The 22178-nt window shown below is 64.5% G+C and overlaps 1 protein-coding gene across 2 annotated transcripts in view; it reads left to right on the top strand.

Annotated features, from left to right (window-relative positions):
• CDH22 (cadherin 22) overlaps positions 1 to 22178 on the top strand; it is a 46012-nt gene that overhangs the window by 3961 nt on the left and 19873 nt on the right. For both annotated transcript variants that reach the window (XM_019539543.1, XM_019539544.1), the window contains exons 3-7: positions 2013 to 2307; positions 10772 to 10891; positions 16704 to 16871; positions 17360 to 17547; positions 18031 to 18284. In XM_019539543.1, the coding sequence (XP_019395088.1) occupies positions 2013 to 2307; positions 10772 to 10891; positions 16704 to 16871; positions 17360 to 17547; positions 18031 to 18284 (1025 nt within the window). The remainder of the gene's footprint in view (positions 1 to 2012; positions 2308 to 10771; positions 10892 to 16703; positions 16872 to 17359; positions 17548 to 18030; positions 18285 to 22178) is intronic.

Here is a 22178-nt window from a genome sequence, read left to right as displayed (position 1 = left end):
AGGAGCAATCCGGGGAGCGCGTGCAATGGGGTGCAGGGCTCATAGTTCGTGGCATTTCTGCAGTCCGGCTGTGGGTGCTCTGCGCCAGCCTGTTGGCTGCACCATCTGTCTGCCCGGGGCACCTGCCTGCACCCTGGGCCCGGGCGCCAACGCCAGCGCCCCTTCCTAGCACAGCACATGCCTGGGCATGCCCTGGCCTGGTGCCCTGTGGCTCCCCACCCTCCCCATCAGGAGCAGTGGGGCCAGACGCTGCAGATTGAGCATTTAATTTTCCCTGATAAATCAATCTCCGAGCCCCTGGGGTGCAGGCTCTGCTTCCCTTCCCAGCTCTGGTTTGTGTGTTTGCTGGCGGCTGCTCCGGGGCGGTGGCCCTCACGACAGGGATGTGCTGACGGCTGTGTGCCCGTGATTGAGCCTGAGCTGGCTGGTGGCATCAGCGGGGACGTGGACCAGCCCCTGCGCTGGGCGCCCAGAGGCGATGGGGCCAAGGGGCCGTGCTGCTGCAGCGGTGGGGGGGGATGCCCAAGGTGCAGCGCCATCCCTGAGCGACGGGACTTAGGCTGTGCTAGAAAAGGGTTCGAGGTGTCCTCTCTGCAGTCACGGGCAGGCAGGGGTGGTTTCTGGTGGGCGGTTGCATTTCCTAGGTGATGGCAGGCAGGCAGATGCACCTCCTGGCACTGGGCAAGTATTTTGAAGCGAGTGGTAATATACAGATGATGTGTAAAAGGCACTGAATTGTCTAATGTGTGGGCACCTCACTCATGAAATAAATAAATATATAAACTGTATCTAACAAGACAAATATAATGAAGGCGTCGTAAAAAGAGGCAGCTCTGGTATAAATTCTTGCTGGTGGAGCTGTGTGTCTGGAAGGTGGATTATAGAACTGCAGTTTGGAAGATTGAATGGCCCATAAACATTTTCATATTTCATTAGCCGATTAATGGACGGCTCTTTTTTTTTTGGCAACTTTGCTGATTCTCAGCAGAAATTGTGGGGAGTAAATGAAGGCGTCTGATGAAACCTTTCCGGGGGCCTGTCCCGTTATGGATGGTCCCAATTAATGCCCACGCCGCTCTCCGTAGAGATGCATTCTGCCTGTCCAGTTACTGTTAATAGATTTCTCATAAGTGGCTGGATTGTAAAAACCTCATAACTCAGTTTAATGCCACCAATAAAATTATCTCCGGCCGCCTGGCCTGGATTCCAGGCAGCGCCAGTTCTGCGGGGAGCTGCTGTTTACCCTTTCCCTCCCTTGTTTCAAATATGGTCTTAATTAGAAAATGAAGAGGAAATTGTTGGCCACAAAAGCAGCTTCCCCAGGGGCTGTTTTTCGCTCTGAACGCTGGGCAAGCCGCTCCATTTGTTGCCGGCTGCAGCCAGGCCGGGTAGTCTGTGCCTGACGTGTGGTGTGTTTACGAGCTCCCGGGTGGAGAGCAGAGCGGCCGGCAGCACGGGCTGCCCGCGAAGCAGGCAAGAGCTGGAGCGGTGCCGGCAGGGAGAGCCAGTGCCTGCGCCTGAGCCGTGGCGTAGCAGGCCCAGGGGCAGCGAGCTGGTGGGGGTCTGGTGTGATCCCTTTCGCAGCGTAGCACAAAGGGGCCTGAGGGGGCTGGTGCTGCACCCCATCTCCATCCCCCGGTACCTGTCGTATTGCACTCTTGGTGCTCGGCCAGCTTGAGCCATGTGGGCTGATCTGCGTGGCTTGTTTGGTGGCTGGGCGGAGGCTGCGCAGCGAGTCGGTGGAACGGACTGGGTTTGACCCTCTCTAGGGTGGTGTTTGTGTGCCCGAGCCCAGCTGGCCTGTGTGAGGATGGGCAGGGGCTGGGTGCGTGCGGCACATCGCGTGAGTGCGGGACTGGGTCAGAGCAGGAGGTTGTGCCCAAGCCTGGGCACTGCTGTCTGCGTGGCACTGCCCTTGCCTCTGGCTCTGTGCAGCCAGGGGCTCCTGCGTGGGAGCAGCAAGCGAGGCTCGGGCCTGTGCTAACCCTCTCGCTCTGCTCCTCCCTTGGCAGATCCACTCGGACTCAGACGAGGGGGACGGCTCCATCAAGTACACGATCTCCGGGGAAGGCGCAGGCACCATCTTCCTCATCGACGAGGTCACGGGCGACATCCATGCCACCGAGCGCCTGGACCGGGAGCAGAAAACATTTTACACGCTGCGGGCTCAGGCCCGGGACCGCCAAACCGACCAGCTGCTGGAGCCCGAGTCCGAGTTCATCATCAAGGTGCAGGACATCAATGACAGCGAGCCCCGCTTCCTGGAAGGGCCCTACATCGGCAGCGTGGCCGAGCTGTCGCCCGTAGGTAGGTCCCCGCTGCTGCGCCGCGCGTCTCGGGTACGGCACCGTGGCCGGCCGTAAATCCTGGGGATTCCAGCCGCGACCGGAGCTAGGGGGAGCCAGGAAGGGAGAATAAATAAGGCGTTGTCAGGAAAACAAGTAAATAAATCCTCCGTGCTGAGCGCTGGCTGGGGCCAGGCGTGCAGCTCAGCTTGGCGGCCTGGCACGGGGGACGGCTGCACCGGATGCAGGCTGTGCTCCAGCAGCGCTGTGCAGGTCTCGGGGCAGGCTTGCAGGAGCAGGCCCTCGGCCCTTTGCCCGTGGTGCACGGAGGAGGCAGTGGCAGCTGTGGGGACAGTGTCTCGCTCTGCCCCTGGCCACATATGTCTGGCAAGTGCCTGCGCTCCCCAGCTCATCTCTGCCCATCTGCACAGGCTGCCGGCATCTGCCGAGCACCCATCCGTCCTGGGCTGGGCTCTCCCAGCCTGTGCAGCCCCAGCACGCTGGCTCCTCACGGCCTTTCTCACCTTGGCAAGCAGCTGACCGTGGAGCGGGCCAGGTGCTGAGCTGGGGTGTCCTCCCACCACCCCGCACCTGGGGGCTGAGAGCAGACAGGGTGGGCAGAGTTGCTGGTTGTTTCCTGCGCCTGGTGTCCCTGCCCTGCACTTTGCAGCCCTCCCGGCTTCCTGTGGGTGCCTGGGGGTGGAAGGCTGAACCAGCCCGTTGCCCCAAGCCAGCAGAGTGGCCTGGCCACGCACGGTCCTCGCACGTGCAAGTTCTCTTGTGCCGCTGTAGTCGTGCTCTTCCAGCCCTGGGCTCCCTGTGCCACCCCCTCTGCAGCCTCCTGCGGCATGCACCGGAGCAGGCCATTGCTGCTGGGGTGTCACGGCCCTGGATCGCCCTCCCTTCTGTCCACCTCATGCATGTCTGTCTTGTCTGAGGCACAAACCCATCCCATTCCTGCCCCCCGGCCTTGGCTCTGTGGCACAGAGGTGATGGTTGTCTGGGTGCGGACAATCCTTCCATGATGCCTGTGTGTCTCCAGGGCTAAGCAAGGGGGTCGGCTGTGTTCCCTGTCCACAGGCTTCAGCTAGCGCCCAAGTCACCATCTGTCTCCAATCCAAGTACAGACCCCCTGTGGCCTGGGGGGCCCCCAGCTGATGGGTGCTGCATGTGGCTGCCCTCGTTCCCTGCCTGGGGCTGAGAGACATTCTGCCTCGTTACCCAGCACAGTTGGAGGCCCCCAGATCCAGCCGTGGTTTCTTGCTCTCTGACCCCTCGGGCTCCTGCTTGGGGTGCCATGCGGCTCCCTGTCCGGGCCAGGCACCCCGTGCTCACCGAGGTGGCTGCCGGTGTGGGGCGAGCAGGTGGAGCGCATGCACTGGCGCTGTGGCCGGGAGCTGTAAATCAGTGCTCTCCAAAGGCTGCATCAAGGCACAAGACAGAGCCTGCAAAAGACTGACTGACATCAAACGATAAGGCAGGTCCCTCCGGGGAGTCGGCAGCGGATGAAAGGGGGAAGAGTGACAGGTGCGCGGAAGTGTGGGAGGAGCTGCAGCCGGTGGAGCTGGGAAGGCCCAGAGGCCCTGCAAGGAGGCAGCGTCCCTGAGCCTTGCTGATGCCAGGGCAGGGGGCTGCTGGCAGCCCTGCCCCGGCGGCAGAGGGACCAGCGCCGCTCTCTGCAGGTCTGCCATGGGCAGAGGCTCGTTCATGCTAGGAAAGGGGGCTGGGCCATGGTACCGTGAGCACCCGCAGGGGCACGCGGCCGGTGGGGGCAGCACAGCCTCAGCCCCATGCAGCATGGCATGTGGGGCATTTCTGGATATAGCAAATGCAGCTTGTTTGTTAGCTGGCTTGTTAAGGAGCTGTGCAACAGCCTCTGGCATCTTCGCAGGAGTCATCAGACGGGGAGCTGCTGTGGGAACTGCCTGGCACCCCGAGCTGCTCGGCGCCCCGCAACGAGGCTGCTCCCCATCCGTGGCCGTGCCGCCAGCCGGGGTGTTGGCACCCACAGCAGCACCAGAGCTGTCCTGCTCCTGAAGGGCTGTGGGGAATTAGATTAATTTATTTTGCTTCAACAACTTTTAGGAAGGGAGGGGACTGGCGACTCCATGCTCCAGACGCGGCTCCGGCTGCTTTGAAAATCACTCACAATTATGGAGCTGCCTGATCAGAGGCTGATGTGAGCAAGACGTATCAAAGGAGACGTGTCTGTGCGAAATCGGAGATCAGAGGCAGGGAGACGCATGGCGCCGCAACATGAAAGCAGGCGATTCCTGCAAATTAAAGTGCTCAGAACTTGAAAGTGGGGAGAAGTGTTTGGAGCAGCACCGACGTGCTGCGAGCCGGGGACGAGCCCAGGCCTGGGAGCCAGCGCTGCCCCCCAGACCTATGGGCGCCCGCACCCACTCGGCGCCTGCGAGCTGCCTGCTCGAGGTCCCGTTGCGGCAGGGTCGTCCGCGGGGCGGCGTGGAGCTGCCGGGAGCAGTCTGTGCCTGCAGGGCTGCATTGCACGGTGGTGCTGAGCATGGGCAGGGTCATCCCGGTGGGAGCTCGCTGCTTTGCCAGCTCCGCACCCAGCCCAGCTCTGCGCCCAGGCCACAAGCGGCCTGTCCCGGACACAGAGGAGACTAAAGTAAAGGGACCAGATCAAAGGCCAGTGTTTGCATAACGAAGGAGGGCTAATTGCGGGGAAAAGGCATCCACTTTCCCAGGATCTACTAGGAAATTCAAACCAGCAGGGAGCAAGAGGAGAGTGCCAGAGAGGAGCTGGGAGCCTTGGTCACACACAGCCCCTCTCCTCCTGCCCTGGGGCCCGCAGAGGCAGGCATGTGCTGGGCTGAGCCCTGCCCGTGTCCACGGGGCGGGCCCTGGACCCCCTGGGGCTGCTGCGGCTCCGAGGCACCCGTCTCGCCGTGGGGGCAGGTCGACGGTGCAGGCTGGAGCACTGTCGCTCTTGGTGTTGCTGCCAGAGCGGGGCTCAGACCTGCGCCTGGGGCTGGAACTGGATCGGATCCTGCCCCTGGCCCTGGCCGGGACGTCCTGCGGCAGGTGTCCCGCCAGGGGCTCTGGAGAGCGGAGGGCTGCTCTGGTCCCAGGCAAGGCTGGTGGAGCCAGAGCGGGGCAGGGCAGGGCGGGCCGGGGGGACACGGGCTCGTACGGAGGCAGGAGGACAGACCGTGGGCGGCTGGCCGAGCGCCTGGGAGCCGCAGGCACTTCCCCTCCTGACAGCAGGCTCTAAAATCCTTTGCATCGCGGCACCGTTCCCCAGCTCCCTGGGGTGCGAGCAGCTGCCAGCATCTCCCAGGCCAGGCCCGAGCCCCGCCCGTGCGGCCGTCTGGTGCAAGGCCTGCGGCCTGGCGCAGGGGCTGCAGGGCGGCTCCGGGGCCCAGGGTGCAAGGCCTGCGCTCCCCTGCCCCACCGCAGTGAGGCTTGGCAGTCCAGACTAGAGGCGATTTGGTGGCACAGAAAGAAAGCATGGGGTCAAGCCCCGACTCGGCACCAGCGCTGATTGCCGGGAGGGATCATTTAATCTTCCCACTGGAAGCAGAGGAAAGGGATTTGTTTAATGTGTAATCAGAGCGTTTACAGGCAATCCGACAGGTGGGTTTTAATTTTTAATACCAAGCGCTTGAAATGCGAGCCAAGGCTGGAGGCAGCCGGGCCAGGGACCCAAGTGTCAGCCGTCCGCGGCACTGGTGGGCTAATGCCAGCCACACTTTGCCAGCCCTGCTCCGGGGCCATGGTGCGGCTGCAGCTCCAGGACCCGCTGCACGCTGCGGCCGTCCTCAGCAGAGTCCAGGGCTGGACCCTGTGGCTCCCAGCTGCACCAGTGCAAGTTTCCCATCCCCTGTGCTGGCTGTGCCGGGCTCTGCCTGCCTGCGGGCTGCGCTGCCCAGGGTGCCGCTGCGCCCAGCAGAAGTCCTCGTCCTGCTGTGCACCAGCGAGGGCTTGGCCATCCCTGCCAGGTGTCATTAGCCCCGTGTTTTTCCAGGCCCAGCTGCAGCCAAGCAGGTTCCTGCCTGTTTGCCCCTGGGTGATTGGGTGCTGTCGGTGCCAGTGCTTGCACCAAGTCACGGCTCCCTGCCAGGGCCAGGCACAGCTCGGCTTGGGTTCCCTTCCCAACGGCAGCGTGGACGTGCTCCAGGGTGCCCAGCCCTGGCATGCAGGAGGCCAGAGAGGGTTTTCCCAGCCTGTTACTGCCCGGAGGAGAGCGCCCCAGGTGGGGATAGGGGTGGGCAGGCGCCCAGGCCCCTTCCCCCCGCATCCGAGCGGGCTGCATTTGCCTGGTGATGTGTACTGTAGCTGAGCACTGCTGGAGCGGGCGCAGCAGGCCCAGAGCAGCATGGATAACAAGGTCCCAGGGGCACCTAGAGGGAATTTGCCCCGGGTGAGTGGCAGGGAGGTGGTGCCGAGCCCTGGGGCAGCGCAGGCCCTGCTGTGGCCCCTCGGGGCAGGGGCCGCACAGCAGCCTGTGCTGAGATGCACTGAGGCGCGGGGCAGGAGGGGACGATGCATGGTAGCTGGGGCAGGTAGCCTAGACAGCGTCTCTCCTCTCTAGGCCAGCACCTCGCAGAGCAGGAGCCGCTCCTGGCGGCTGGGCTGGGCTGGGCTGGGCCGGGCCCCGACTGGAGCTCAGCCCTGCCCTGGGGCACCAAGGGTCAGCCTCTCAGCCCCTTCTCCAGCGTGGCCTTGGTGTAGCAGGTGCCTACCAGGGCAGTGGGCACTGCTGCTGGCAGGGACCCTGTGCTGGGCCCCAGCAGCGCCGAGCGAGGGGCTGTGCTTGCAGCACAGTGGGGCAGAAGCGGAGGCCTGCCCCGCGCCGCCGGTCCCACGCAGCCCCGCTCTCCACGCCGTGTTCCCTGGCGGGCAGGAGAGGCGCTCGCTAATGTCTCTGGACAAGCGCTGCGCAAAGGCAGAGGCTTCCCATCAACCAGATCCTCTGTCGGAGCCACGGCTAAGCAGTCCCCGGGGACGGCGGCTCAGACTGTCTAATGCACTGAGCGAAGCAGCCGGCGGTGTGGGGGGAGCGTGCACGCGGGCCAGGGTTGAGGGGGCTGCAGGACTCGGCCATGGGGCAGGGCCTGTTGGGCTTCTTGCCCCTGTGCCCCAGGACCCCCTCTGTGCTGCTCCGGGGTGGGGTACTTCAGCCAGGGCCGCTGCGGATCTGCGGCAGCCGCCGAGGGGTGCGCGTGGCCGGAAGCAGGCATGGAGCTGAGCCGCGGCCCTGCCGGCTCTGCAGCAGCAGTGGTGGTGGTGGGGGGGATCCTTTGGCAAGGGGGATGCTGCTTACCGCCCCCCAGGATCTTCCCCCACCCCTGGGTGCTGAGTAGGGGTCTGGCCCCCGCCAGCTGGAGCAGGTATCAGCCATGTCAGGGGCTGAATCCTCTCCCTCCTGCAGCCCGCCCTGCCCCTCCTGATCATCCCTGCTGGGGCCGAGGGCTGCTTGGACCCTTGTTCGTGCTCAGGGGTCTTCCAGGAGTGGGGGTGACCCCCGGCGGAGCCGGCTCAGGCTGTGTGGGCCAGTCCGTCCGTCCATCCGTCCAGGCTTCGCGGGGGCAGGGCAGCTCCTGCTCCATCAGCCACAGCACATCTCACCCTTGCAGCCAGAGAGAGTCGGGGAGGTTGTGCCCGAGCCATTAACTGTTATGTAGATAGGGCCAGCGGCGAGGGAGGGGCTCATGCCCTGAGCTCTGTGGCGGGCCAGTAGGGGGCGCTCCTGCGTTGAGCCCTCACCTCCCTGCGCCAGACCACCTTCCCGGCTCCGAGCACCTCCCTGGGGCGCCTCATGTCTGGCTGACCCCCTTCCCGGAGCACACTCGCTAGCCTGGGGGTAACGTCGCCACCACCACCCTGAGAAGGGACTGTCTTGGCCCTGTGTCCTCAGGGAAACACAGGCCTAATGTCCTACGGGTACTCAACCCAGTACAGGCACTTGGGGCACTTCCCCAAGTCGGGGCAAAAAGTACAGTCTCCCTTAGTCCACAAACCTAAGGGGTCTCTTAGGTATAATTTAGACCCACCCCTCAATAAGTCTCCCACACCAGTCAAAAAGGAGAACTTTATTGATTACAAGGGGTAGGGGAAACTAGGGTACAGGATTGAGCAATATTTTAGAAATCCTAAAGAGCAAACAGTGTGGCTGAGGTAGCCTTTTGATCACACATCTGTGTTACTGCCAGCTAAATATCTATTCAGATTGAGTAGCTTACTCACAAGTATCTTCCAAAGGCCGGTGAAGTTTCCCTTTGGAGGCAGGCGGTTCCTTGCTCGTGAGTTTTGGGGGAGAGAGAGCTAGTTTCACATGGTAAAGCTCCTCTGTGTCCCCGGCATGGCTGCTGCTTCGCCTCATGGCCGAAGAGAGAGACCACCTCCTCCCCCCCCCCAACCTATATAGCCCCTGTGACCTCATTCACCTGGTCCAGTGGAGGTCAGCCCCAGTTGGCTGTCAGCCAACCAATTTGAAATACATCACCTGTTACCAGGCAGATTCCAGCCCCCAGGTACATGCCCCCCACCCCGGTGGCGGATGCCAGTCCCGTGGGCAGAGGGAGCAGGTTCCCCCTCCCCCAAGACTGCAGCCAGCTCAGGTTCCCTAAAGGGACAGGCTGAGGTGTGACTCCTCTGTGCTGGCCCATCTTGATCACATTGTCACAGAGCAGAGATTTTGGGGAGAAACCAAGATGGCTTTCTGCCATAAGCTCATTTTACGTGGCTAATTATCTCTAAGGGTGCGAGCTCAGGATTCCTGGTCGCGGGGCCCACGCTGCCGCAGGTGATGGATGTTTGGGTTTTATTTATTGTATCTTTTATGGCGAAGGCAGATGCCAGGAAACTCAGTCAACAAAGGAAGGTACATGCTGTCCTCGCTGCAGGCTCGCCTGCCTCCGGGCGGGGGCCTGACGCCTGCAGTGAGGGACGGGAGCCAGGACTCCTGGGTCCTCCTGCCGGCACTGCGGTGGGGGTCTGGCCGGGATGGGGCCAGGAGCCCGGTCCTCTGTGCTGCAGGCCCCCCACCAGCGACAGGGGCTGTCTCTGTCCCCAGACCTGCAATGGGGGTTGATGCTCCCCCTGGCCTGGGGCCCTCAGTGGCTGCACACCAGGTGTGGGCACAAGGGGTGGAGAAAGGCACAGAGTTGGGGGCCCTGGGAGCATCAACCCTGTCGGGTTTGCTGCCCGTTGCCTTCCAGCACCTGCCACATCCAAACAGGGTGATTCCTCCTTTATGATCCAGGCCTGTCTGTCACGTGCGGAGCAGCAGTGCTCCCGAGCCCTCGCCTCGGGCAGGGGGTGGGGAGCACACTGCAGGTGCCAGGCTCATGTCGGGCAGTGGCTGGGGGCCAGGTGGAGCGGAGGGGGAGGGCAAGGGGCAGCCCAGTGCCAGCTGGCAGTGCCTGTGTCCACAGAGCCGGGCAGTGAGCTAGCCTTGCCTCCGGCTCTGGATAGGCCTGGCAGGGAGCCGTGGGCACGCAGCAGAGCCGAAACAGGCCGCTGCAGCTGGCGGGCATGCAGGGCCACCCACAGCGCCTGCTCTCGTGGCCCAGCCTGGTCTGAGCTTTGCAGCCCGAGGCAGTGAGCTCCTCGGCCCCGGGCGCTGCCCAAAGGCAAATGCATCCCGTGATCGGCACATCCCATCCTGAGCTGGGCCCCAGCCTGCTGTGTGGGCTGGTGCTGCCACCGTGGTGCCTGGCATTGGCGGGGAGGGTCTGTCAACAGGGCGACGCTGCTGCGTGGTCTCGCGGTACGGCTGTGCCATCTTCCTGGTGCAGGGGAATCGGCTGCTCCTCCCGCCTCCCCCAGCCCCTGCCTGGCTCTGCCTCCTCCATCCCCGCCCCAGCTCACGTCCAGGGTCCTGCCTTTGTCAAATTGAACATGATGTCAAATTAGAGCCATCACGGGGACAGTCAGTGCGAAGCACCCTGTTTAATGAGGCAGCGTTGAAAATCAATAACTTAATTGCAGCCGTTTGATGGACTTTTATCCAATTTATACTGCTCCTGCCCTGCTACGTGTGGAGCATGAGGACGTGCTGCTTTGTCTACGCCTCGGGAAGTGGGGGCGTCTGCAATGGCCCCCTGCCTCTGTGCAGGCTGCGGCAGAGGGAACTTGGTGCTGCCGTGACCGCCCCGGGCTCGGCCACCCCCCTGTAGCCACACGCGGGGGGCTTTATCTCCGGGGGAGACTGCCCTTTGGCAGTACCTGAAGGGGCAGCCGGGCTGTGATGTCCCTGCCCCTGGGCGCCGTGCAGACCTCCCAGCCCCTCCCCAGGGCAGCGTGTCCTGTCCCCAGCCCCCCAGACACCGAGGCTCGAGAGCGATGCCCTCTCAGCAGCTCCTCCCAAGACAGCAGCATCCATCCCATCCTGCTCCCCTGAGGAAGGGGTGCTGTCCCTGCTAGCTCTCAGCGCTGTGCATGGTCCTGCAGCCCGCTTCCCTCGGCCCAGCTTGCTCACGCTCATCCCTCTGCTTTGCTTTGTCTCCCCGGCCCAGGCACGTCTGTGATGCAGGTGATGGCATCGGACGCTGATGATCCCACGTATGGCAGCAGTGCCAGGGTGGTGTACAGCGTGCTGGACGGCGAGCAGCACTTCACGGTGGACAGCAAGACAGGTTAGTGGCCGCCGGGCAAGGGACTTGGTCTCCTGGGGCCAGGCACAGGTGCAGTGGCTGGTCCGCGCAGCCTGGGGGGTCGGGGCGGCTGACTGGGCAGTGCTCGGAGGGGGCCCTGCTCAGAGCTGCCAGCATCGGCTGCTCCGGCCGGCGCCGAGCCCAGCGCAGCAGCCTGCCCACAGGCGCGCCAAGCTTTCCGTGTGAGAAGCTTAAATGCTACCGGAGGGGCTCTACCAAAGGCTGTGTTGTTATCACCAGGGCTTTGATTAAAGGTAACACTTTAAATTAAGGATCGGTTTATAAATGTTCTATTAATATTTAACGAACGCGCAGGAGAAGCTACTCCGTTCCTTAATAACTGGTAATGGAGCTGTTGTAAAATGCGCCGGCTGTAAATCCCGAGCAGATGATGCTCCGACGGCCCGGTGCCGAGCAGTGCCTTGTTGGGGCGTGTGTTCTCCTGCCCTCCCGGCCAGGCCGCTCGTTACCTTTAACTGCAGCCTCGCTTGCTGGGGGGGGAAGAGGCTTCAGTCTTAATCAGAGGTTGAAGGCACAGGGCGTGCAGTGAAGCACCAGGAATTTATCGAGCGTCGGCAGGAGCGCTGTGTCCTGGCAGCACGCGGCTGGGCCTAGCACGCCTGGCTCCCCTCCCCAGCGGGTCCTGTGGCAGGGGCTGGGGCCCTGGACGGGGCTGTGCCACGCGGATGCTGTGGCGCGCACTGGGATGACTGGTCCCCGTGAGTCGATTGTGCAGTCGCCTCCCGTCAGGCTGACATTTCTCCGTGCTGCTCTGGGCCCCGGGGAGGCAGCTTGTGCAGGTTTGAACCAGACCCGTTCTGCTGTTGCTGAGCAATGAGAGCAGGAGCGATGAGCAGGCTGCCTGTCGTGTGCACACAGGTGTAAGAGCTAGGGTGTGCATGCATGCGTGTGTGCATGTGCTTGTGCCGAGGCACGTGGCTTCTGAAACCTGGGGCTGGGGGAGGTGCACCTGGTGCCCCCCAAGCAGCTCGTGTGAGCTGCCAGTGGTGGATGGGCACGAGCGAGGCCAGACGGGCACAGTGGCCCTTCTCTTCTGCGAATGGAGGCCGTGGGGAAGGCTGTCCTGAGGCAGGCCTGAGGCTGCTCCAGGAGGAGACACAGCTGCCTCCCCGGGTCCTGTCCCAGCCGGCCCCGGTGCCCTTCCTGCGCTGTCAGCGCCGCGTACGAGTGCTTTGCACCCCTCCCTGGTGGGGCGGGGCTGGGAGGGGGGCTGCTGTCCAGAGGCAGCTCCCTGCCCCTCCTGCATGCAGGTGGGACTCGCATGGGTGCTGGGGGGGCTTAGCCTGAGTAAGGGCTGGGTACAGCTTTGAGCAGAGGCCCATGATTGGGCCCCTGGAGACATGGGCATAGGACGGAGAGTGCAGAGCCCTGGAGCTCGGGTCACACCAGCGCTCTGGTTCCTGCCTTGCATCCCCGGGAGGGTGCCCCCGGCTGGGGCCCACCGTGGAGCTGCTCTGGGACTCCGAGCTCCTGGGATTCGACTCCATGGCCCTGAAACCCTCCTGCTAGATGCTGCGCTGCGAAGGGGTTGGGCTGGCTCTTCTCCAGGCACTGATGCTGCTGGAAGAACAGACGCCCTCTCCAGAGGGGCTGCTCTGAGCCGGCACTTTGGGCACGCAGGCTGGTGGCCGAAGGCCCTCGGCGAGCTGCCGGCTCCAGGACTGTGGAGATGTGCCGCCCTGTGTGCCCAGCTGCGATCCCACTTCGGCTGCCAGCATAGTTGCAGAGCACTGCGGGCATCCCCCGTCCCCAGAGATGGAGTCACAGCCTGCGCAGGATACGTCTGTGGTGGGGGACGTGGGGTCGGTACACTGGAGCCACGTCCCCCTGCCCCGGAGCTGTTCTCCAGCTGTGGCCAGGCCTGTGGGCTGCAGAGGAGGGTGAGTGCCTCCCTGTGCAGTGCTGCAGCCGGGAGCCCACCCTGACCCCTGCAGAGGCCCCGCATCTACCCTGAGCGCAAGGTTTAATTGCCCGTAGCCGCAGCGTAATGCACAGAGCCACCGCTGTTATTAATGGTCATAAAAAGATCCGTAAAGGCCTGGCACATGCTGTTGCTGATAACATACGGCATGAAGAACAACACACCTTCCCTCTGGCTGTGATCAGCCTCCACTGGGCTCCCGCCCGCCCCCATGCGGGCAGCTGTGCGGCACGCTCCCTGCCCCTGCCCCGTCTCCCTCTCCTGTGTCTGGCTCCCTCTCTCTAGACCAGCATGAGAGCAGCATGGGGGCACGGAGAGAGGCAGGGCATGGCTGGTGCACCGGCTGGGCAGCCAGCTCCTCTGTCTGCTGGAAGGATCTGGGAGCAGCCGGGGAGGGGCCGGGGCTTTGCTGCGTGCACAGCAGCACCTAGCGCATGGGTCCTGCCTTGAGCGAGGTGGGCAGCCCCTCTGCCAGCTGCTGGCAGGGAGCATGGCGGGTGGCGGCGGGGGGCGCGTGCACGCCTGCGTCCCCGTGGGGCGTGCCGCGTCGCTCGGCCCGTCTCCGCCGCGCACATTGGAATGCGGGGCGCGCGGAGCACAACAAAGCGCTTGTGCTGCAGCTGAGCCGTGCCGGCATCTGTGGGCTTGGAGGATGTGAAGAAAGAGCGTAATTGATGTTTACAAGCTCTCCTTGCCTCCAGAAGAACAGCAGCCCTGTGGCGTCTTCCAAGAGCCGCCTCCGCCAGCCTGTATTGTGTGTGCTCCAGCCCCCAGCGTGTGCCTGCACGTGCCCAGGGCCTCCTGCCCGTGGCTCACGCAGGCACTGGGGCTGTGTTGGCTCTGGACGTGCCCATGGGCAGTGCCTGTGGGGCCAGAGCACTGGCCCTGGCCCGCCGGGTAGGTCCAGGCTTGGAGACTGCGTGCAGCTCTCCCGTTCCTCCTCCTCCTCCCTCCCGCCAGCTGTGGGCTGCACAGCTGCTGCCAGCTGCCTGGCTCTGCTGGAGGTAGCAGCGGTGAAGGGAAGAGCTGGTAGCACACAACCACAGCCTGCCTAGGGTGCAGGACACGGCTGCGCCAGAGCAATTGCTCGTGGGGACGTAGTCAGGCTGTCTGGGAAGGTGCACGACTGGCTAGCATGGCTCTGCACGGGCTGCCAGGGAGGTGTCCTGAGTGCCTGGGCAGCAGTGCACGGTGGAGCTGTCTGGCGGCAGTCGCAGCTGGTGCCAGCCCTGCGGCCTGGCAGATATGCAGTGAGCTCTTCGCTCTGCTGCCTCTCTCTGCAAGGACGGCTCAGCGTCCCCGTGCACAGGGCAGCTCCCTCCAGTGCTGGGAAGGCACCTGTCCTTGCGATTGGGGGCTGGGCCCAGGCTCTGTCCAGCTGTGCTGGTCTGAGCAGACCAGTCCCAGGACCCTCCCCCCTCGGTGCAGAGACCTGGCCTTGGCCGAGACCCTGGCCACCAATGCGTTGGCAGCAAGCGAAGCCTGGGCTAGGGCGTGGGGCCGCCGGGTGCGGCCTCAGAGCTGGGGGGAAAAATGTGCTTCTGCTTCTTCCCCAGAGCCAAAGGGGCCTGCTCCTGCCTGGCCCCTGGCCAGCGGCACTGAGCACGAGGCGTGTGCAGCAGTGCTCACAGGTGTGCCCGTGCTCCTCCCAGGGGTGCCAGATGCCTGGGCCATCTTGGGATTGTGCTGCTGAGTGGGGCAGGGACAGGCGCCAGGGACCCGCGTTGACGTGCCCCTTGCAGAGGTTTCTCAGTGTGGGTGGGAGATTCCCGGCCCCTCTCCAAGACACTGGCCCTTTAATGAAGCCCAGGACTGGGGATGCGTTTACTCTGCAAAGTGGAAATGAATGTTTAATGGCAGGAGGGATTTGGGATCCGGCACTGCTGTGTGTTGTGGGGCTGGGGAGGGGCAGACGCAGGGCGCACTCCACTCCCCTCCCCTCCCGTCCCCACAGCTGCCCCTGCCTCCAGGGCTGTGCACTGGTCCCCCTGGGCAGGCGGCCTGGGGGCCAGGGTCAGTGCAAGCAAGGGGCTGTGCCCCGGTCGCTGTGTGCGGTGGGGACGGGGCTCTGCACCTGGGACTGCCCCAGTGGCTCGTGCTGCAGCCGCGTGCCCCACCACCGTGCCAGCCCCGCATCTTCGTGGCCTGCCTGGGGGCTGGGACCTGTCAGCCTTGCAGCTGCCCCCACGCAGAACTGAGTAGCCCACGGTGCTCGCCCGCTTGGGAGGCGCGTCCGTCTCACCCGCGAGTGGCTCTGTGGCGCGGAGCTGATGGTGGTTGTGTCCCCTCACCTGGCGACTGCGCTGCGATTCACCTGGCTCACGCTGGAAGCTGTTGGCTCCAGCGCCAGAGAGCGTCGTCCTGCATCTGCATTATTCGCCCATAACAGATGCTGGTGGGGCTGGGAGATGAGCTGGGTTTGTGGTACTCTGCGGAGGGCCATGTCCATGGGGCCAGGAAAGCGCAGGGTGGCTCCCCAGGTGGAGGGGGCGAGTCGCTGTGTCTGGGCAGGTGGTGCTGCCCTGGTGCTGTGGGTAGGTCGTGGTGGGTGGTCGGTCCCTTCCTCTGCTCCATCCACGGCCTCACGAGGAGTTGGCTCTTCTGTGGGTGCGTTCCCCGGCAGGTAGGCTGTCTGCAGAGCCCCGCTCCAGCCGCGGCGGGGCCTGGCGTCCTTCCGCGAGGCACCTTCTGCACCTGGTTGTTCACAGAGGAGCCTCGGTGCTGCCCTGGCACCTGCTGCTGGGCTGCTTGGGCAGGCGGGTGCAGGCTGGGAGCCCATGGAGCTGGGGTTTGCCATCCTGGGACAGTGCCTGGCATCCTGGTGCAGGGGGAGCTGGCTGTGCCCAGGGCCCAGGCCAGAGTGGAGCTCCTGGGGGCGCGGCGAGGTCTATAAATAGCAGCGATGCCGCTCTGGCCACGCTGAGCACCTGCGCAGCGTCTCTCCTCCTCTCCCCATCCATCGCTGCCAGGCTGACAAGGATCATTTTCATCATGAAATGCTTCAGACCCCTTTAATTAGCAGAATCACTTAAACTTCCAGGAGACGGTGCCGTTCCCAGAAGCAGCCTTGGAAGGGGAGAGGGGCAGGGCTGGCGCCAGCCCCTGCCTGCTCCTGGGATGCCCGGGTAGGAGCCAGTCTCCTGTGGATGGCAGGCGCGGGGGGCCAGGCCGTGCCGGTGGGGGGGGACGACCGGTGTTGCTGGCTGGGACCCAGCCCTGCTGCGTTCCTGGGCCAGAGGTCATAGGACCGAGGCAGCACCCTGTCCGGCCCAGGGGAGCTCTCGGGTATCCTGCTTGTGGCTTCCCTTGGTGCCAGCGAGCTGCTGCGGCGGGTGTGACTCCGGTGAGGGAGGGCACCGGCGGGGCAGGGGCAGGAGCAGCAGAGCCCGTGGGAGCCTGCTGGAGGTCAGGCCAGCGAGGCGGCTCCTTCCCGTGGAGGCTGGGCAGCTGCTCTTAGAGAGCCCCGGGAATTGCAGAGCTGAATGTCAGGCAGGCTGGGGGGACGGGGGGGCTTCCTGCCCACGAGAGCCAGGGAGCTGCAGCCCCAGGCAGGCAGGGGTCCATCACCATAAATCCTCCCTGCGATAATCACTGCGATAATTGCTACCTGCAGGGGAAGTGGGGAGGGTTTGGCATCTCCGAGCCGCGTCCCCTGTGTCTGCCACGCTGGAAATGTCACCAGAGACGGCGTTTCTGCCCATCCCCCTCCCGGCTCCTGGCAGGGGGTGGCGGAGCAGCGTTTTCACCATGAAATGCTTCAGACCTTGGGAAGGCCTCCTGCATTTCCCCCCCACAGCTCACCTGAGCGCCCAGCGTGCCGCAGGGCTCAGTGCTGCCCCTCTGCCCCTGCAGGCGTGATCCGCACGGCGGTGGCTGACCTGGACCGCGAGACGCAGGACCGGTACGAGGTGGTGATCCGCGCCACGGACATGGCAGGGCAGCTGGGCGGCCTGTCGGGATCCACCACCGTGACCATCGTCATCACGGACGTCAACGACAACCCCCCACGGTTCTCACAGAGTAAGAGCTACCCTGCGCCTCATTTCAGGCCCTGGCACATCTGCCCCCGGGGGGTGCAGGCTGGGCCCCCAGTGTCTGTGTCCTTGCAGCAGGGACAGCCGCAGCCCCTGGCAGGGTGGTCTGGGGACGGGACATTGCTGAGACTGGCCTGAGTGAGGCATCCTAGGCTGCTGCAGCCAGGCCCAGCCTGCCCGGGGCCTGGGCTCTGGCGGGTGCTGGGTTCAAGGGGGCGCTGCCAAGTCCAGGGGATGGAGTGCTGCAGTGAGCATGGCAAGGAGATGCACCATCTGGCCTGGGCCCTGGCAACCCCCCTGGGACCCAGGAGGGCTGGGGGGACCACAGCTAGAGATGGGTGCAATACCCCTGTTCATGCCCCCCACGCCCAGCCCTGTCTGTCCCAAACAGGTCCCATCAGCGCTTGGTCGGGAGTGTTCGGGGCCAGCCCAGGCGGTGCCGTGACTCCCCGCCCCTCTCCTCCCCTGTTGCAGAGATGTACCAGTTCAGCGTGGCAGAGACGGTGCCCACGGGCACGGCAGTTGGGAGGGTCAAGGCGGAGGATGCCGACGTGGGGGAGAACACGGACATGATGTACCAGATCAAGGATGAGGAGGGTGTGGAGCTGTTTAGGGTCACCACTGACAGCAACACCCAGGAGGCTGTGGTCCTCGTGCAGAAGGTCAGCAGGGGCCAGGGCGGGCTGGGCTGTCCCGCAGTGGAGAGCTGGGCCCCGGTACTGGAGGACCGTGCCCAGCACATGGGCCTTGCGCAGACCCGTGATGCAGGCGGCAGCGAGCAGTGGCTCGCCAAGGCTGCTGCCTTCCAGTCACCTTTCCCTTAGCAATAATCACCAGGTGATTAATGATCCCCGTGCCGCCGGGAACTGCTCGCGCCCACCCTGTGCATGCTGATGTCTGCATCACGCAGTGGGAGCGGGCGTCCTTCCCCCAGGGCAGCTCCCGACGGCTGCGCCTTCCCAGCAGCTCAGGAGCACGGGCTGCCGGGGGCTCCCACCACGCTGCCTGCCCTGCCCTGCCCTGCCCTGCCCTGCCCTGAGCGGGGTCTGTAGGGGGCTGGGGCGTGGGCTGGGGGTGTGGTAGGGGGCAGGGCAGGAGCATGGGCTCAGGGATGGCGCCGCTGATGCCAGCCTGTTGCACCACAGCCGCTGGACTACGAGTCGAAGCGGGTGCACACGGTGGTGGTGGAGGCCCTCAACAAGTTCGTGGACCCACGGTTCGTGGACCTGGGCACCTTCCGGGACCAGACCATCGTGCGCGTGTCCGTGCTGGACGTGGACGAGCCCCCCGAGTTCCGGCCGCCCTCCGGCCTGATGGAGGTGCAGGAGGACGCCCGCGTTGGCTCCGTGGTGGGCGTCGTCACCGCGCTGGACCCCGACGCCGCCAACAGCCCTGTCCGGTGAGCAGCTTGCCCCTCCCGGCTCTGTCCCTGCACTGCTATTGGGAGGGGCATGGGCAATGCAGGGTGGGCAGCTGGCAGGTGAGCGACAGGAGTAGCGTGCAGGGCCTGGCCAGGGGCAGCTGCGGCCGTGTGAGTGACAGGAGTGTCACTGGCAGGTGACGGCTGCGCGAGCGGCACGGGGGCATCGGGGTGATGCTGGCTCAGACTTGGGACCGACGGGCGGGCAGCAGCCGTGGGCCTGAGCCAGCTTCAACAGGTGACTTGAAATGACAGACAGGCCACGAGGAAGAACGACAGTGTTGGTGGCACGGGGCCAGAGCCGGAGTGAGGTGCTGAGCGCGGCAGGGTGTCCAGAGCCAAAGCCGCCGGCGTGTGGGCAGGGGCCTCGTTCAGGTAGCGGCATGTTTGCACAGACCCTTCCCCACTGCTGCCAAGCGAGGCTCTTATTACTCAGGGCACGGAAGTGGCCCCGTGGCTCTGCCAACGGGCCTGAGTTGTGAGCAGCGTGGATGAAAAGCTGCTGTGCTACACATGTCCTTGGCGGCGGGAAGCCCCCCTGAAAGGCCGCGGGGCTGCGGGGAGAGCAGCGTGCTCTGCGGCGCAGGCCTGTGGGCCTTGGGCTCTGCCGCTTCGGGCAGGGGCTGGTGCTGGGGCAGAGGGCAAAGAGAGGGAGACTCGCAGTGGGGTCCCATGATGCGCTCAGGCAGGAATCGTCCCTGCGGCTGCCCCCAGGCCAACAGCTCCTCAGGAGCCCGGCGGGGCTCCCTGGCAGCTCCGTCCGTCCGTGTGCCCGCTCGCCTGTCTGCAGCGCCTCTCGCCACAGAGCAGGCCGCGTCCGCATCCCCGCCCCTGAGCCGCCTCGGGGGCAAGCCTGGGGCTTGAGGCCAGCTCACCCTTCCCGTTGCAGCACTGGCCCCACTGCCGGCATGGGGTCCCGGTGCTGCCCCTGCTCTCCCTGTGCAGCGTGGGGAGCCCCGGTGCTCGCACGGCACCAGCACCAGCTCGCAAGTCCTGCCAGTGCCCGGGCGGGACGTGACCCACGTCTGTCCGTGGGAGGCAGCCCCGTGCCTCTTCGCCGTCCAAGCACTCTGCTCGCAGGTGGGGCTGCAGAGCCAGCTTTTGTTCTCGCAGGCGCTGCTGGCAAGTGCAGCCCCTCCTGACAGCCCTGCTGGGGTTTGATCTGGCCCCTTGAAGTCCGCGCCGAATCCTCTCAAGTTGCCACTGCTCGGCAGATTCCCTTCAACTCTGGTCCTTTGTTGCTAGGGAGGAGAAGGAAAGAGGCTGTCTCTTCTTCGGCGGCGTTTGCAAGGGCCGCGTGCGGGAGCGGTGCAGACACAGCCATCCCCCTTCTCCTTGCTGCAGCCGGGCGCTGGGAGGGGCGGCTCGCTCTCCCCTCGAGGCGGCCCCGAGTGCCTCTGGCCTCATCAGCATTTCCAACTCCTGCTGACTGGGCTGCCTCTAACAAGACTTAGCGGGTATTTTTAGCCAAATAGGCAGGAAGAGCCATCACAGGTGCCCACGGCCTATCCCGTGGGCTCCCCTGGCAGCCTGTTCCCAGCCCGGGGAGCTCCAGGGTGCGAGGGAGCATCTCGGGGTGTCGTCACCTGCATTTGGCTTGAGCCCAGGACTTGATCCGGTGTGTCCGGGGCAGGGCAGGATGGCTACAGCCAGGCCCCGCGCGCACACAGGTGCCTGCAAAAGGCTGCTTGGGCCCTGGCATGACGCGTGTTCTGGGAGTGGCGGGCCACGCGGAGGTGCACAGGCAGTTTCCTTTGCGCCCATCTGAGCCTGGGAACCGTGCCGCCCTGCAGAGATCCTGGAGCGTGGAAAGGAACGGAGGGGAAGGCGTCCCAGAGCAGCAGCCGGCTGCCTCGTGGCCGAGGAGCCCCAGAGCCGCTTGCTTGAGCTAGCTCGTGCCTCAGGCCTCCGGGAAGCGCTGGTGGCCAGCAGAGACCATGCTGAGCGCCCGTGGGCCGCCGTGCAGCAGCAGGCTCTGCACCGGCGCTGGCCTCTGCGGTGACGGCAGCTGCTCGGGCCTCGGCTGGATGCTGCCGGCCGCAGCACGGGCGCTGCGCCAGAGCCGGGGTTAACGGGCACAAAGCTCTCCTGGATGTGCCCAGAGGGGCACGAAAGGCCGCGGGGACACGAGCAGGAAACCTTTATCTGACGAGAAAGCGCTTTGCTTTGTCCCGTCCCTCATTCAGATGCTGACAAAGCTGGGGCTGGGACACCTTTAGAAAGGAACGTTCTGTTCCAGTTGGCTTTTGGCTCCCGCGCCGCGTTCCCCGCGCAGATGCGATTGCTCTCAGCCGCGCCATTGTATGGGTAATGCGTTGATAAACTGTGTACGTGCGCCTGTGGGTATGGGAGCTTTTTGTTTTCCTCTCGGCAGCAGGAGCCTGTGCTCTGATTGTACGCGCTCCAGGCTTTATCAGCACGGGGAAGATGCTACTTGGGATTTAAGGTTCTCAGAGATATTCTTGTTTGGCATTCACCAAATCCAGAGACATGTGTTGGACACGGGCATTTTATAGACTCCAACAACACAGTGAGCACTACAACCTGCTTCCACACAAAAGGGAGAGGAGAAAAAACAAACCCAACAAAAAGCTTTTCACACTCTGCTTGAAAAGCTTCCCATTAACGAAACCCAGCACACGTGGTAGCAAACGTGTTCCTCCGTGTGCTTGGGGGAGAAAGGAAACGGGTTGCTCGAGAGGCATTCAGGAGGATGAGGAGCACCAAGAAGCCGGCTAAATTAAACAGCCACTTGTAACATCTAAACAACAGGCGATGCCGGCAGGGAGAGCGGAGATGGGGCAACGAGGGCCGCATGCCAATCGGGGCCGGAGCCTGCGGCACGCGGCATCCCCGTCCGAGCACCGCGCTGGCCTTGGCCGGAGGGGGGGCGGGCAGACCCGCCAGGGCCCTACGCAGCCGCTGGCACGGCCTCCCCGCGCCGGGGCTCAGCACTGGGCGATGTGATTTGAGGGCCCGTTAGAGAAGCCACTGTCCCCCAAAAAGCTGCGTCTGCTCAGCATCATCAGCAGCTCCTGCTCGCTCGCACCCCAGGCCTGAGGTGCTCACAGCTGACCCTTTCCTGAGGACTGGTGGTGCTGCACTCGTGTAGGTGCAGCGTGGGCACCTCGCCTTGCAGCCCCCTGCGCGCCTGTGGCCTTGGGGAAGTTTCATAGTTTCTAGGGTCGGAAGGGACCTGAACAGATCATCAAGTCCGACCCCCTGGCCTGGACAGGAATGAGTGCTGGGATCAAACGAGGAGAAAACTTCCAGCCTCATCGGCTTCCAGAGCCAGAGTCCCAGCCGCCCTCCCACGACCCCGGCGGTGTCCCCAGTGTCCCAGGGGCATGGGCCCCTGCCTGGAGCCACTGCTTGTTTGCGTGACCGCCCCAGCATCTGCCTGCCAGTGGCCCACATGGTGACTGCAGCCATGTCTGGTGCCTGATGTGCGTCCCCGTGTTCCCGTGTCTGTGCTGCATCTCCATCCCTCCTGCCTCGCGCTGGCCCCGGACGGGGGTCTTGCTGGCTCTTTCCAGTGCAGGGAGGAATGAGAGATGGTGGAAGGGCCTGGCTGCTCCCCTCGGCCCGAAAGCAGGGGCCAAGGAGGGAGGCTTTCATTTGCCAGAGTGAGCATGTGGGTCCATCACATTCCCAGTGCTGATGTGGGGTTTGGCCCCCCATGTGTGAGGAGTGGGCACTGGTGCCCAGCGCGGAGAGAGACTAGAGAGTGGAGCAGAGTCGCCGGGATCTCGGGGGAGGCTCGGGGCCTGGGTGCAGGAGGCGAGCTCAGCCCGTGCTCCTGCCTCCCCGCTCGAATCGGGCAGAGGATACCGGCTCGCAGGGAAGGTAGCGGCCCAGGCCCTGCGCTGGCTG

The sequence above is a fragment of the Crocodylus porosus genome, unplaced genomic scaffold (assembly GCF_001723895.1).
Source record: "Crocodylus porosus isolate Cpor-Errol unplaced genomic scaffold, CroPor_comp1, whole genome shotgun sequence".
In the NCBI taxonomy this organism is placed as follows: domain Eukaryota; kingdom Metazoa; phylum Chordata; order Crocodylia; family Crocodylidae; genus Crocodylus; species Crocodylus porosus.
The sequence above is the reverse complement of the archived record's forward strand: the minus strand, read 5'-3'. Positions and strand labels throughout refer to the sequence as shown.